Raw genomic sequence first — 16926 nt, 5'->3', positions numbered from 1 at the left:
AACTGAACAGGTAGGTTTGGCCCTGGGAGTCTCATCGGAGATGTCTGTTCTTCAGCGAGTGCTGCTCCAGGGCCCAGTCATGTAGTAACAGAACATGTGCAATTAGGGTTTTATAGCAAAGAGTTCAAATGGAAGATTAAAAGGCACACTTATAAAGTGGTTTGCCAAGGAATGGATAAAGTTTAGAAACTTGAGTTGTTTTTGTAGAATCAGTTTGCTCTTAGTCTAGAAAATAACTTTGTTGGAAGAAGAGCAAAAATTCCTTCTTTTATAATTTTCTCTTATGATCTTACCTAACTGGACACCAAAACTTTCAAAAGCTAACTTTGAAATTCTTCCAGGACTTTAAGTTTCAAAGTGAAATTGAAAGCTGTGTAATACAGTTTCCAAATATGGCCCCAACAGTTCTTCCCCACCTCTGGGTACACGTGGCTCCTTCTATCACAAGGTAGAGTCAATTTCCCCTCCCCATGAATCTGGCGGGCCTGTGACTGACCAATCTGGAAGTGGCAGAGTAACATTCTGGGACTTTTGAGCCCAGGCCTAACTGGGACTGGCAGCTTCCACTTTTCCCCTCCCGGAGTCCAACTGCCATGGTGTCCAGGCTGGACCACTGAGCGACTAGAGGCCACAGACACAGGCTCTGGAGGAAGAGAAGCCGTCCTGTTCATTCCAGTCCTGACCCAGCTCTCAGCTAAACGCAGCCACAGAAGAACCACCCAATTGAGCCCAGCGGACCCAGAGAATCAGAAGAAATATTAAATAGTCACTGTTTTAAGCCACGAAGTTTTGGGATGATTTGTATGCAGCAATAGACAACTGAAACACCAGCGATTGAACCACTAGCTCGCGAAAGACTATCCACTCAATCTCAAGGTGAGTTCTGTGGAACTCTGTAGATATTATACAGGGCCCCAACTTCTTTCCATTGCCACTGCTTTCCCAAATCTAAACCACCCTCAATTTCTGTCCAGATCACTACCAGTGCCTCCTATCAGTCTCCCTGCTGCCTGCCACTCTTACCTCGTATCATCCATTCTCCACACACAGCCCAGATTTTCCTTTTAAAAACTAAATTCACCTCCCTTGAGGAAAGCTCCTATCTGGCTCTCCACTGTAAGTTCATAATACAATTCAAACTCCTTGCCGTGACCTGCAGGATCTGGCCCTGTTACCTCTGTGGCCTCATCTCCCATCATCCCCCTCCTCCATCATCCCTATGTTCCAGCCTCAGACACCAAACTAACTCCTGCCTTAGGTCCTGTGCCTGAGTCTTCTGCCCTGAACCTTCCTCAGCCCAGCTCCTCCTTGTGGATCAGAACTTGGTTCAAGTGTTCCCTCTACAGAAAGACCATCCTTAACTACCTGTCCGAAGTGGCTGCTGCCCTCTGCTCTTCCATCTCACTGCATACTCACTTTGTGGGAAGTGATCCTGTTTGTTAAGGGAGTTAGTTCTGTCACCTCGATGCTCACCATGGCAACTCCATAAGGGTGGGGAACCTTCTCTGTCTTAATTCACTGCAGTATTGCCCAAGAGAACAGTGCTTGGCATATATGAGGTACTCAATGTTAGTTGAATGACAAAATGGTGGGGGGAGGGGGGAGTCCCAAAGTCAAATAAGTTTGGAAAATGTTAAATGAGCTTCTCCAAACCTCTGGTTCTAAACAAAATGGGGAGCGAGGTGGATTGTTGGTTCCCTTCCCCAACCCAATTTGGGAGAAGTCAAAAAGTGAGAGGGAAGACGGAACACAAAGGCTGTGAGAATCCCTGCCCACTACTGGACCATCTTTTAAGCCTAAGGAGTAGTTAGCCCAGAATCACATCTGTGCCCTGCTTGTCTTCATCAAGTTCTCTGACACTCTACTCCCTGCATCAGCTGAGGATACTTGCCCCACAAATAACTGCTGACCTACCTACAAGTTGGAAGGAAGCATGTCAGCCCAGGCAGGAAATGCAGAGGACCCCACTGCCATGGCCCAGACTTCTGTCACATTCCCTGGTATATGCTGCAGCTCGGGTGGTGACCTTGTCCACTAACCACTCCCTAATGTCCTTGACCACTGACTTCTCCAGGAGGGGCTCATGGAAGGTGCAGCCAGAACATAACTGTATGAGTTTCCTGGAGCTGTTATATCCATAGGGTGACTCAAAACAAGAGGAATTTATTCCCTCAGTTCTGGAGGCTGGAAGTCAGAAGTCAAGGTGTCGGCAGGGCCATGCTCTCTGAACACTCTAGGGGACAGGCTGTCCCGCGCCTTTCTCCTGGCTTCTGGTGTTGCCAGCAATCGTTGGCATCCCTTGGCTGTGGACCCAGCACTCTGCCTCAGTCGTCACATGGTATTCCCTCCTGTGTCTGTCTCTGTGTCTCATCTCTTGTAAGAACACTGGTCATATTGCATTAAGGGCCCACCCTACTCCAGCATGATCTCATCTTAATTATATGTACAGGGGCCTATTTCTCAGTAAGTCACGTTCACCTGTAGCAGGAGTCAGGACTTCAATATATCCTTTTGTGGGACACAGCTTATCTACAACAACCACCCACAGACCACTTAGCTTTATCTTCTGGAAACCTTCATCTAAGAGGTAATTTCCTTCCACAGCTAAGTGTTTCCCACTTCATTTTTTTAAAAATAAAAGTATAGCGTTTAGGGATATAGTTATTAAAAAAGTAGAAGAATGGTTAACAATAAGTCAGAGAATGACTTCCTCTGGGGTGAGCAGGCAGTGTACAGACTTCTCAGGTGTTTGTAATGCTGTTTCTAAACCCAGGAGCTAGAAGCACAGGCATTTATTTTATTACTCTCTAAGCTATACTCATATGTTCTATGCATTCTCCTTGGGCATTCTTCTATGGGTATGACACATTTCATAATTTAAAAAAAAGTATAGATATTAAAAAGAAAAGCTCATGAGAACAAAGAACAAATGAACAGATGATGGCAACAAAAGCACATGAAAAAGTGCCAAATGACTTGGACTTGAGAGACAAAACCTAAAGCAGCAGGGAGGCCAGGCCAGGAGCAGCAGGATTTGCAGCTCAGAGCCTCAGGAAAGGGCAGCAATAGGAAAGGCCAGGTCCTACGAAAGCTCAGAGTCCTTTACTTCAGAGGTTAAAGCCCGCACTGCCCATATCCAAAAATGATCTTCCCTTCCATGGGCAGAAGACTAGACTCTGCAGAAGCTCAAAGGAGAAAGATTCTGGACACAGGGGCCCTGGCACAGCCAAAGGTGGAAGTACTGTCCTAAAACAGGGACACTTAATGGAAATTTTCCAGCTGAATGGTCGGCTCCTGGCCTCCCTTACTTGGCTCCTAAGATGCAGGCAGGCAGGTTACTACTTCCCAGAAAAGATGAGGAATAGGGGAAAAAAAGAAAATTAAGGGGATCCATTTGGAGTAGGGGTCATGGGCAAACTACAGCCCATATGCCAAATCCAGCCTGTTTTGGTAAATAAAGTTTTACTGGAGCACAGCCATGCCCATTCGTTATATCTTACCTGTGCTGCTTTCATACTACAACAGCCATGTTAAATAGTTGCAACTGAGACTGTGTGGCTTGCAAAGCAGAAACTATTTACTATCTGACTCCTTACAGAAAAAGTCTGCTAGCCCTTGTCCTAATAGCAGTGCTCTGAAAAGACAGACCAGAAAAAACAGAAGATAGGAAATTAAGAAGACTTTCCAGAACTCAAGGACTTTCAAATTCAAAGGGCCCACACACCAAATGCTGAGCACAATGAAACAAAAAAGCCCACACAGGGTACACACTGAATAATACCAGAACAATGGCAACAAAGAGAAGAGCCCACTTTCGTTGCCAAATAACAACAGAACAGAAAAATGTGCAAAGAATCCAATAGGCAATTCACAGAGAAACAAGGAGGGAACATGATTACAGTTGTAACCTCACCTGTAATCAAAGAAAAGTAAATAAAAAACAAGTTTTCACTTTACAGCTCAGTTAGCTAACTAGTAAGAGGCTGGTTAAGAGCAGTGCTAGCACAGATACAGGGAATCTAAGACCTCTCCTTCCTGCTGTGTGAAGGTGTGTTCTGGCAGCTCTGAGTGGAATTCATTGTTCCAGGAGCACACTTAGCCTTGGGTTCCACTGAGTCACCTTGAGCCACGCTGACACCACACTGCTCCCCTGGCTGCTATGTCTCCAGGCTGTCTTCTAACCCACAGATGGTTACATGTTTTCAGATCCTGCTCAGCACAGGGTCTGGTACACTTATGTTCTCAACAAAACTATCAAAGTCATGACACAAACCATGTACGGCTACCCTTAGGGACTACATGATACAAAGAAAATGTCTAGGTTCTGCCTGAAATGCCCCAAGAGGAAAATAACCCAGCTGTATTAAGAGGTATTCATACTGAACAATTTCAAAAAATAAAGCCCAGTAATTTTTCTATTTTTCTCTCTTGCTGTTTTATTCTCTCTTCCAAAATTACTCAGGACTTGAATAGTCACTGCCTAATTGTGCCCACTCCCTGGTGCTGCCTGCCCCACCTCCACTCCTGCCTCGAGAGTTTTAGCATGTGTGTTAGCTCACCTGGTACCGGTCAAGGATTCTGAAGTCCTGACAGGTGGTTCTGTATGTGGCTTGGCCAGCTGGAAGCCTAGAAACTCCTTCTTTGGCTCCATAAATCCCATCAACCAACAGAAGAGCAGCATTAACAACTTGATCCAAGTCAAACAGTGGTAATCCCCTATCCCTTTTTGCTTGTCTGACAATCAGTTTACGCTTCAGTCTCCGAGCTTCTGGTGTCATGGCAACGGCACTGGGACAAGCTTCCAGCCTCTTCAGGAGCAGCTTCTCCTCATAGATGCTAACAGGGGTGTACTTGGGCCCTTTGGGCTTCCTGTCCTTCTCCAGCTGTGGCTTCCTCTTTTCTCGAGCCCTTGTTTGCAGAGATGTGTTGGAATCTGTGTCTTCGCTGTCAATGTCCATCCTGTCAGGTTTTTCCTCCTCACTCTCTTCCTCCTGCTTTATATGTTCAGGTACTCTGACCTTCTTCCTGCCTCCAGGCACTGTCCCAGAAGCTGCTGGCCCAGCAGGGGGTGGGACATACTCCATCCCTGGGTCTATGACTCCATCACCTTCCAACTCATCGTCGTCTGTGGAAGTATAAAACAGGACAAAAGAAATAGAGCACACCGCACACAAGGTGAAAACATACACTTTCATATCATGGGCCAGGCATAAAATAAAGGCCCATGAAAGGCAAGACTTACCGTGAAACAAGGCTTGTGGTGGCATCACATCTGGAATCAGATCTGCTTCTGAAAGCAAGCTGGGCGTGGCTGAGTGAGAGGCAGGGGTCCCGGGAGCAGAGAAATCCAGAGAGGGAGATGGAGACGGGCTAGTCAGTGGAGTGCGGTCAGAGGAGCTCAAGGATGAAAAGTCGATCACTTCTCCTTTTTCTAGAATCACATCTGGCCTGCGGCCTCGGCTTATGAACTTTACAGGGGTCGAAGAAGTGCTCCTGTCAAGAAAGCCAGCAGCTTCCTTCTGGGCTCTTCTAATGTCTTTCGCTTCCTGAGTACGACATCTTTTCTCTTTTAATTCCATGGCTGATTCCACAGGATTGCGACTCGCCCGTTTTCTAAGTCCCTCAACAGTAATGATGGGATCTAAAGTTGGTTTTGAGGCTGAGGGAAAAGAATAAACACCTCAATTTTTAAATAACCAATCAACTTTAGTTTCTTTTACTAATTTATTATTGTAAACTTACTGCCACATTCAAAATAGAGAAATGTTTGCCCTGGTGGGTGTGTCGTGGTCCCATGCACTGAAAGGGCACTGGTTAGATTCCCGGTCAGGGTACATGACCATGTTTCGTGTTCAGCCCTGGACCATATGGGAGGCAACCAATCGATGTTTCTCTCTCACATCAATATTTTTCTCTCTCTCCCTCCCTGCCTTATATGAGGACATAGACATCTTTTAACAAGAAAAAAAATTATAATGAAAATTTAAACAATTAAACACTATCTTCCACCGACTGGAAAAGGAAAGCATTAAAATTTTGATAATGCTCAGCAAGTATATGGGGAAATGACCATTTTCATACCAGCACGTAAATTTTATTACAACTTTTTGGAAGGTAGCATGGCAATACTGATTAAAGTTTTGAATGAGCATGCATTTAATACAGTAACACTCTTCCAGGAATTACACAAAAATTTGCACATGCACACAAAACTGTACAATTATATTGTTGTTTATTTATATTTTAAATACATTGTTATTGATTTCAGAGAGGAAGGGAAAGGAAGAGAGATAGAAACATCAATGATGAGAATCACTGATCAGCTGCCTCGTGCACATCCCCTACTGGGAACTGAGCCCACAACCAGGACACGTGCCCTTGACTGGAATCGAACCTGGGACCCTCCAGTCCACAGGCCAACACTCTATCCACTGAGCCAAACCGGCTAGGGCCATATTGTTGTTTAAAATAACAACAATAAACGGTTCTAGAAATAACCAAAATGTCCATCAACAGGGGTTTAATAAATTATCATATGGCCATTCAATGGAATGCAATGAAATAAAAGAAAACATGGCAGTCTGGATGGCGTGGCTCAATGGTTGAGTGTTGACCTATGAACCAGGAGGTCCTGGTTCGATTCCTGGTCAGGACACATGCCTGGGTTGTGGGCTCGATTCCCAGTGGGGACCATGCAGGAGGAAGCCAGTCAATGACTCTCTCATCATTGATGTTTCTGTCTCTCTCTCCCTGTCCCTTCCTCTCTGAAATTAACTAGGAAGGAAGGAAGGAAGGAAGGAAGAAAGAAAACATGGCAGATCTGCATGTACTGCTATGGAAAGATATCCAAGGTATACTGGTAAGTGGAGGGGAAAATGGAGAATAAGTATTGTGAGTCCATTTACAGTTTTTCTTTTAAAAAAATAACAAAAGGCTTAAATGTTCAGACGATTTCTAAATGCATTCACAAGAGTCAACAGTGGTTACTCTGGGAAGTGAAACTGCAGGAAGGGGTGGGTACAGAGGAGCAACTTCCAGACCTTATATCCTTCAATCCTACCTGACTTTCTCTCCAATTATATTTTTTTAAATGTAAAAGCTCATTAAAACCTTCTTAGATTCAAAAAAATCAGACCAATGTATGACAGTAAAGAATTACTATTAATTTTCTTAAAATTGTGAAAATGGTATTATGGTTAGACTACAAAAAAGAAAGAGTTCACACCATGTAGAGATACATACTGACATTTTTAAGAATGCTAGGTTGGTACCTAGGATTGCTCCTAAAGAATCCAAGGGTGGGATGGGTAGAGGGTTGGGGGAAAGTACTATGGGTCTAGATCAGGAGTGGGGAACCTTTTTATGTCAAGGGCCATTTGGATATTTATAACATCATTCATGGGCCATACAAAAGTATCAACTTAAAAATTAGCCTGCTATATTTGGTCAAACATTTAATTAACTCACCCCTAATGCCTTGGCAAGGCCAGGCCAAATGATTAAGTGGCCTTATGTGACTTGAGGGCTGGACATTCCTCACCCCTGGTCTAGATAAAATGAGATTGCCAGCAGTTAGCTGTTGAAATGAGGTGAAAGGTATGTGGGGATTCATTATATTATTCTCTGCACATTTGCACATTTAAAAATTTTTCCATAATAAAAAGTTTAAAAACAAAATCAGGTTAAAATAGAGAACCTTTCAGATATCAAAGGAAATTTATTAAAACTGGTAACTTAATTAGGAAATTATCCCATTTTTATTTAGTATTTATTTACAGGATACAACAAATGTGTCACAATAAAATTGCCAAGCAGAGTCCCTCCAGAGCAGATGAGCTATGCCTGGTAAAGTGGGATTATCTCCTGAGCTCACCCTTATGGCTTTGGGCTGGCTAGCACCTCCTACACTGCTCTCACAGCAGTACCTTTTACTTTCAAAGCAGAGGCAGACAACTTCTCTCCTTCAGGTTTCATTGTCGGGGGCTTGTTGTGAACAAGTTTCCACCATCCTGGTTCTCCGAATTCCTGAGCACCTGAACGGAAGTACATAGGACTTCCCACGCTGAGGCAACCTGCTACTGTGCTCCACCAGGTCGAAGTTTTTTTCCTGGAGAGTCCAAGAATTTAAAAATGATTTTTTTTAAATTTCTATCATTATATAGAAAATACACTCTATGTATACTCTATGACTCCTGGCCTACGATATGCTCTGAACCTGAAAACTTTGAAGGAATGTAAGTTAAGAGAGGCTCTGAGGTCTGTCTGGCTTCAAATCCTGGCTCTACCACTTCCTAGCTGCCTCAGTTTCCTCATCTTTAAAATTAGGATCATAGAACTTACCTCACTAGATCGTTGTGGGGATTAAATGACATAATTCAAACAAAGCTTATAAAACAATTCTGATTACAATCATCATGAATACCAAGTTCTATAATTTTAATTAAACAAGTTGCTTTTATATGTGAATTAAATACAGCTCTCAAGAATGCATGCAGGAGAATCATTAGCCATGGTAAATAGTTCATTTTACCCAGGTATCAGATGCATCTCTCACTCTGTTCCTATTGGCCTTTACACAGCAGAGTGGGAATAAAATTATATAGTGTGTTCCACAAAGAAAGAACTGAACTTTGGGGGAATAATTCTGCCCCCCAAAAAAGAATGTATATAACAAAAAATTTTAAATATGTTAAATGTCAACTATTCAGATTCCTCCTGTTGAAAATTCTTTCAAAGGCAACTGTTTTATTTCCACCTTGAAAACATACGTCAATCACCAGAAATACTTTCGTAAGAAGGCCAGACTAACAGTTTCAAAATATTGCTAGGAGGCAAAAGAAAAAAGTATTCTTAGGAACAAAGATGTACTAGAACACACAGAAGAAAAAACTTTAATAGGCATAAGCACTTTAATAGGCATAAGCACTGTCTGTGATGGGGCAAATAACACCCTAGCTTTCACTGGCAATGTTTTGGTCACAGAGCACTCTAACTCCTTTGGTCTCCTCCACTTAACTTTTTCTAACTTTCCAAGCCCCCTCTTCTTGCCCAAAGAATATGATCAAGGGGGAAGCCATTCTACTTGCTTTCTCACACAATGAGTATGTTAGTCCAGTTGGTAGTGTCCCACAGGTCCTGTAGGCTCTGTTCACTTCTCTTTGATCTTTTTCCTTTTCCTCAGATCTTATAATTCCCATTGACCCATCCTCAAGTTCACTAAATCTTTTTCTGCTTGCTCAAATCTGCTTTGAATCCCTCCAGTGAATATTTCATTACAGTATTGTACTTTCCAGTTCCAGAAAGAAATTCTGTTTTCTACCTTTTTATTGATATTCCTATTTTGTTCATACAATGTTTTCTCGACTTTCTCCCCATCTTCCTTTAGTTCTTTGAGCATCGTTAAGACAGTTGTTTTAAAGTTTTTCCTTCATAGATCCATTAGGTCTTCTTAAGGAAGTCCTGGTTGGTTTATTTATTTTTCCTTGAATGGGCCATACCTTTTGTTGTTTCTTTGTATTCTTTCTAATTTTTAATTGAAAATTTAACTTAATAATGTAGTAACTCTGGACATTAGATTATTATCCTTCCCCGAAGTTTGTTTTTTTACTGTTGTAGGCTGTCCCCCTGTGCCAAATATCAGCATGAGTTGTATAAGGTCTTCTTGGGTCATTTCTGAGCTTGCACCTTCCCCTGAGCACATGTAGTGACTTTCTGATTTCCTCTGTATATATAAATGTAGTTGCTTTTGAACATCTTAGCCTTCAATGTCTACTCCAAAAGGAGAACAAAGAGAAAAATAAAAGGGAGAGAAGAAGGCACCAGCCTGTTAATCCCATAAAGTTGGTTCAGCCAGAGGGAAAGGGGCTTGCCACAATAGGGAAGGTGCAACAATGGCTGCCCACCTTTGTCTGCAACCTTATGATCAGCAGCAGTAATCAGTGATCAGAGCACAGATCACAATATCTGGAGGAGTGTTCTTTTTGTATACCCTGGTTCCCATAAGTTGTGTGCAAGCTGCTCTAAGAGCATGCACATTGCTGCCTACTACAGGCTGAAAAGTGTGGGATAGGCAGAAGCTACAGTGCTGAGTTGAAAGTGATTAAAATTAACAGCAATTTACTGTCCAAACCTTCCCCTGGAAGTTGCAAGTCTTCAACAGACTCCAAAATTCCAAAATAGTTGTATCAGACAGATTCTACAATTCCAATTGTTTTCTAAGTAGGGGGACAGATTTCTGGTGCTTCCTACTTTGCCATCTCCCCAGAATCGTCATATAATTTTTTTGAATTTTAAATACTATGAATGTGCTGTCTCATATTTCATCAAATATAAGATCTACTGATTTTAAGATATATCATTTATGTACAAGAAAGGAAACTATCAAATTTTGACACATCATCACTACTTGTAAGATATATCCAGCTATCAGAGAAATCAAAATTTGAACTATTATGCATCTTAAAATCAATGAAATATGGTAACAGAATAAAGCATTCCAATTATTCTTCAAAGGTATAATCAAAGTTATATCTTCTGGAAGAATTCAAGGCTAGGATTGTAAAAGCAAATTAAATGATCACATAATGGCAATTAAACTATAGTGATTAATAAAGCTTTTGTATACTTTTTGTTTCTACAATAAGTACATAAAGTTATTTAGGTTGACCCTAAATAATCCTTTACACACTTAAACTTTAATAAAAATTAAAAGCATAAAAGCAAATTCTGTAAATATCTGGAAGAAAATGTATTCAAATTTAGAACTTCATTACACGGTATACTATTTGCTTAGCTCTTTTTTTAAAAAAAAATTGATTTGAGAGAAAGACCGATGTGAGAGAGATACATCGCTTGGTTGGTTGCCTCCTGCATGTGCCCTAACTGAGGATCAAACCTGCAACCTAAGTACGTGCCCGGAAATCGAACCTGCAACCTTCTGGTGCACCAGACAATGCTTCAACCAAGTGAGCAACACAGGCCAGGGCTACTTGCTTAGCTTTTATGGCAAATGAGAAATGATACTATTGTTAGGAATTTAAAATATGGTCTATGGCAGTGATGGCGAACCTTTTGAGCTCAGCGTGTCAGCATTTTGAAAAACCCTAACTTAACTCTGGTGCCGTGTCATATACAGAAATTTTTTTATATTTGCAACCATAGTAAAACAAAGACTTATATTTTTGATATTTATTTTATATATTTAAATGCCATTTAACAAAGAAAAATTAACCAAAAAAATGAGTTCGCGTGTCACCTCTGACACGCGTGTCATAGGTTCGCCATCACTGGTCTATGGATAGCAGAATTAAAATCTTTAGTAGTTATAAAAAAAGTATGACTGCAAGTGCTCTTTTGCAGCGTGGTCCTCTAGGGTGTAGTAACTGTGTATGTTCATATACAGAGACATCTGAGCACATGGTAATCACATCAGGGAGCAGCTTCAGGTGACTTTCCAATCACTGATGTTTAAAGCAGAGTTCCCAATAACAATAACAACAACAACAAAACAAAAAAGAGAAAAAAAACCCCAAACAAACAGATAAAAAGACAAAACAGAAACAAAATAAAATAAAGCAGAGTTCCCAAAGTAAAGGTTAGCACTGGGCAGGAAACTGAGTGGCACGGAATCAGAGTAATTTTTCCTTCTCTTTCCTCCTTCTGGTTAGATCAAGGAGAAAGTTTATTGCTTGAAATTCTAACACATGTACCCACCCCTTTTGATCAAGAAAGAAGGTCTCAGATTGACTCAACAGGCCATGCGCTCCAGCTACAACTTAATGGCATTGTTTTCTTTTTAGTGCATTTATTTTTATAGTTTCATTATATTTATGGCAAATTATATTATTTTTTGCTCACCAAGGTGGTGTGAAGTTTCTTTTTAAAGTGAATGTATTTTTTAAGTAAGTAAATGATAATTTTAAATAAGTAAATGATAATTCAAGTGATACATTATTATGGCCCAAACTACTAGTCTCAATGGTTAAACTACACAGCAGCTGGAAAGTAATTAATGCCTTTCAGTAAACATATTAAAAAGAATAGGCTCTAGAAATGAACAAATGACACTAACAACTTCTGTTAAAATAACGGCAATATCCTTAAAAACAGGCAATTTAAATCCAAGTTCTTCCAGAAGATAATCCATTAAACAGAGCAGCACTGAGATCATGAAAACATTCCAAGATCTAATTTTATCCGTTTTTTTCTTTTTTGTCCCTTATAAATGGGATGTATTAAGTCCCACAAATAGTGCTGTCATTGAACTAAGACAACAGATTTCCTTTCTTTAAGAAAAAGAACCAGTTATACTGTCAATTCTTTTCTTAGTACCACTAAAATTACTCAAGAACAAAAATAACTTCTTTTGTAAAAATGTACTGAATTTATTCTATTTTTTCCTCAGAGCAAGCCTTCAGAATGTTGTCCCTCCTTTGAAATGCCTTCCCTGATTTCCCAGCAGCATTAGCAGAGCTGTGACTTCTCAGCACCAGAGGAAATAGAGGCTGTAGTGAGTTCTGAGAGAGGACATGTACAAACTCCCTGCTCTGACCTGCTGTGATCAGAGCCTTTACCTATCTTGTCTACACTGACCCTATATGCAAGATTTATGAATCCCACACAGGACTTCAGATGGCAATTAACAATCAGAATCTCAAACAGAACTGACCAATCCAATTGTAAACTCATTAATCTCTAAATAGCAATAAGGATAGCAATAAAAATCTTAGTAGATTCATATGAACATTTAGTTAAAACATATGGTCTCAAGCCCTGGCCAGTGTGGCTCAGTTGGTTGGAGCACTGTCCCGTGTACAAGGTCAGGTTTAATTCCCAATCAGGGAACATAACCGGGTTGCAGGTTCAATCCCCAGTCAGGGCGCATAGAGAAGGCTACAGGTTACCGATTAATGTATATTTCTCTCTCCACCCCCCTTTCCTCCTTCTCTAAAAAAACACAAGCAAACAAAAAGACACCATATGGTCTCAATATCTGTGCACTGACATCCCTAAGTCTGATGAACTAAAACAGTCACCAAGGAGGAGTGCACTTAGCAGCAAAAAAAAAAAAGTCTTAAAATGAAAAGAGGCCGAAACCGGTTTGGCTAAGTGGATAGAGCGTCGGCTTGCGGACTGAAAGGTCCCAGGTTCGATTCCGGTCAAGGGCATGTACCTGGGTTGCGGGCACATCCCCAGTGGGAGATGTGCAGGAGGCAGCTGATCGATGCTTCTCTCTCATCGATGTTTCTAACTCTCTATCTCTCTCCCTTCCTCTCTGTAAAAAATCAATAAAATATATTTTAAAAAAAATAAAAAATAAAAAAAATAAAATGAAAAGAGGAATGAATGACTAAGCCATATGTATAACGTATCTAGATCTTGCTAAGCACTGTCATACCAAAAAGTATAAAACTGTTTCTCCCTTCTAGTTAATAAAAATAAATACAAAATAATGACTCTATTAATGAAAAGAAATATAAACGGGTGCAGTCAATAACTGCCATTATTTTTCTTCTGATAAGGCAATGATTTTAAAAGGATAGTAATAATGCTATCTCCTCCAATTAAAGTTACTCATTCAACTATTAAACAGCCTCATTTAATCAAACTATTTTTTAATGTTCTACAAACCTCTTCAAAATCTCCGAATGCTCAGTATAAATCAAGTTACTTCTCGAAATAGGATGAGTGACTACACTTTTAATAGTATATACTTTCACTTTGATTTTTCATAAACAAGTTTTTTAACTTAAAAAAGGAACATTTTCTGGATTACAAAATTCTCTGTAATTGCCACAAGCAAATGCATACTCTAATTCTCCAGAGCAGTGATTTTCAACCAGTGTACCACAAGCATTTTTATTTTTATTTTTCAAAATAATTCTTTATTGTTGAAAGTATTACATATGTGCCACAAGAATTTTTAAAACATGCAATACCTTATTTAGTCAGGGAAACTTACCTCTTTTCCCTTAGATTGTCAAAAAAAAAAAAAAAATGGCAATAGCAAACACAACAATAGCTGTCCAGTGTGAATAAATCAAAATTATACCTTTTCTCTTTTTTTTGTCAGACTGGCAAAAATGTATTTTTTGGTGTGCTGCAAAATTTTTTAATTAGTTTGTGTGTGCCATGAGATAAAAAAGGTTGAAAATTGCTGCTCTAGAGGGCTACAGTAGGCTGGCTCACATCTTATATTCATTCTTTATATCTTTGTTCCAAGTATAAGATTTTAAAAAAAATCACATTACCTATTCCCTAGTAAAAAAGTCCAATGTTTCTCAATAAAAGCACAGATATCTTCTTTCCACCTGAAATAACCTTGACGTCCACTTCCTTCCAGAGACAAGTTGTACATTGCCAACATGACAACCTGAAAAACAAACCAAACAAGGACTGGGACAGAAGCATGATTAAGGGTGTTAATCTTGAAGGAGAAAATTTGTTGTTTTATATCCTAAATAGTAATGCTGGAGAACAGAGGGGAAAAAGGAAGGATAATATCTTGGAATATTCTCAGTATAGAATTTTACTTTCCTTTTTGCTCTCAGATGAGTCTGACTCATCCACTTAGATATGTGCAGTCTTTCTTTACGTGTTACACACGCAGGGCTGATGTGTGGTTGGCTGATTATGATAAATAACCACTGTCCTGGGGTGAACCCCCATCCCAGTACCCCTCCATCCTCCACAATGCAGAACTAACAAAAGTGTTAACTACTGGCCATCATGAGGCCTCCAGCTATCTACTCCAGCCAGCATCTTGACCAACAGTGCTAACTCTATTGAATATTTTGAAAATCATCCCTGCATATATATTTCTCTAAGCTCTTTAAAGGGCCGAAACAAATGACTCAGAATTTCAGAGCTGAAAATAATGTGACACACCATGTACTCAGTATTTAATCATTTTTAGCTGTGGAAACCTTTCTTCAAATGAAATCAGCAATCAACAAGGGGCAGAGACCTGAAAGGCCTGGCTGCTCTGCCCCTTCTCAAAGGGCTCACTCCCCAGAGTTCAATCTGAAAACTCCTAATCTAGAACAACCTGGTTATTTTAGAGATAATAAATTCATGGCCCCGAATGGGGAAATATTTTCTAGGACTATAAATAACACATGCTCATTGTAAAAGACTTCAATAATAGAAAAAAGAGAAAAGAAGTACGTAAAGATCACTTTAAATCCACAATCAAGAAATAATCAGCCCAGACGGCATGGCTTAGTGGTTGAGCATCCAGGTCACGGTGGAGAGCATATGCCTGGGTTGCAGGCTCGACCCCCAGTGTGGGGCATGCAGGGGGCACCCGATCAATGATTCTTTCATCATTGATATTTCTATCTCTCTCTCCCCCTCTTTCCTTCTCTGAAATCAATAAAAACATATTAAAAGAAATAATCACTTTTAACATTTTCAGTGACTGTCCTTTCAGACATTTCTTTTTGTGTCTACATGTAATTTTGTAATTATGTAATTTTATGTAAATAAACAAAACTATACAAGCTATTCAAAACCATGTATTCAACCTAGTAAAAATAATGACTAATTTTGGGCCAATGAAATTGAAAAGGGGCAGAGAATCTAAAGAAAAAAAAATCCTGCAGGTGTCGATCAATGGTTGAGTGTCAATGTCAACCTATGAACCAGGTGGTTACAGTTAAGACTTCCAGTCAGAGCACATATCCAGGTTGTGAGCTCAATGCCCGGTAGGGGGCGTGCAGGAGGCAGCTGATTAATGATTATCTCTCATCATTGATATTCCTATCTTTCTTTCCCTCTCCCTTCTTCTCTAAAATCAATAAAAATATTTTTTTACGATGGTGAAGACCTGGGAGGTTGGTAAGAACTGGGAGGAGGGAGGTAAAGAGGGGACAAATGGGAGACATCTGTAATACTATCAATAATGAATATATATGTATTTGAAAAAAAAAATTTTAATCCTTAAATAATTATTTCCTTAAGGAGTATCCTGAAGCTGTAAGGAATCTAATAAAGTGCAATTCATGCCCCATTATCTGGTTCCACAGCATAACTCCCAATGGTACCATGAGAAGACATGCCTGAAGGCAATTCTGCTGTTTCCATTGAGTTTCAATTTCTGCCATCCTTAAACTTGTAAAACTTGCAGATGGCCTAACAAATAATTAACCCCATGAACAGATTTTTCAAATTCTTTCACTGATTTTTCCATTGGGTCAACCAAAAAGCAGTAATTGTTCATGAGGAGTTACTATTTAATGGATATGGAATTTCTGTTTGGGAAGATAAGAAAATTCTGGAGGAGAAACCAAGATGGCGGCATAGGTAAACACAGGAAATTGCTGCCTCGCACAACCACTTCAAAAATACAACTAAAAGACAAAACAGACATCATCCAGAAACACAGGAAGGCTGGCTGAGTGGAAATTCTACAACTAGAATGAAAGAGAAAAGCACACTGAGACTCAGAAGAGGTGCAGAAGTAAAGTACAGAGGTACCGAGACGCACATGGAAAGGGCTGGCAACTGAGGATGCGGTTGTCTTTTTCAATTGGGAGGGAGTCTCAAGCTCCCAACTGCTCTAAACTCCAGTTCCGAACCAGTCTCTAGGGACCCAGACTCATATGGGGAGAAGCTGGACTGTCTGGCATCGGTGGGAACTCAAGGGCAGCTTCCCTCAGAGGTGCTTGCACCAATTGCCGGGACACTGAGACTCGGGGCCTCTTAGGGTAAGACTGAGGAGCAGCCATAGCTGTTTGCTCCGCCCTGGTGATCCCCTGAGACCCCGCCCCACCCAAGCTGTGTGCAGAGGCTTTTGCATATGAAAGGCCTGGTCCTTTACAATCTGAAAATTACCTAACAAACTGCAGTTGGGTCAGAGAGACCCAGAACATCCAAAAGAAGGCCCAAAGCACCACAGCAGCTTGCACTCTTCACAGCTGGGCCGCA

The 16926-nt window shown here is 40.5% G+C and overlaps 1 protein-coding gene across 3 annotated transcripts in view; it reads right to left on the bottom strand.

The window, feature by feature from the left end:
* CSRP2BP (CSRP2 binding protein) overlaps positions 1-16926 on the bottom strand; it is a 31828-nt gene that overhangs the window by 8458 nt on the left and 6444 nt on the right. For all 3 annotated transcript variants that reach the window (XM_006776127.2, XM_006776128.2, XM_015572041.1), the window contains exons 3-6: positions 14250-14371; positions 7926-8107; positions 5243-5659; positions 4560-5125 (exon numbers count right to left, since the gene is read on the bottom strand). In XM_006776127.2, the coding sequence (XP_006776190.1) occupies positions 4560-5125; positions 5243-5659; positions 7926-8107; positions 14250-14371 (1287 nt within the window). The remainder of the gene's footprint in view (positions 1-4559; positions 5126-5242; positions 5660-7925; positions 8108-14249; positions 14372-16926) is intronic.

The sequence above is a fragment of the Myotis davidii genome, unplaced genomic scaffold (genome assembly GCF_000327345.1).
Source record: "Myotis davidii unplaced genomic scaffold, ASM32734v1 scaffold608, whole genome shotgun sequence".
Taxonomy (NCBI): Eukaryota; Metazoa; Chordata; class Mammalia; order Chiroptera; family Vespertilionidae; genus Myotis; species Myotis davidii.
The sequence above is the reverse complement of the archived record's forward strand: the minus strand, read 5'-3'. Positions and strand labels throughout refer to the sequence as shown.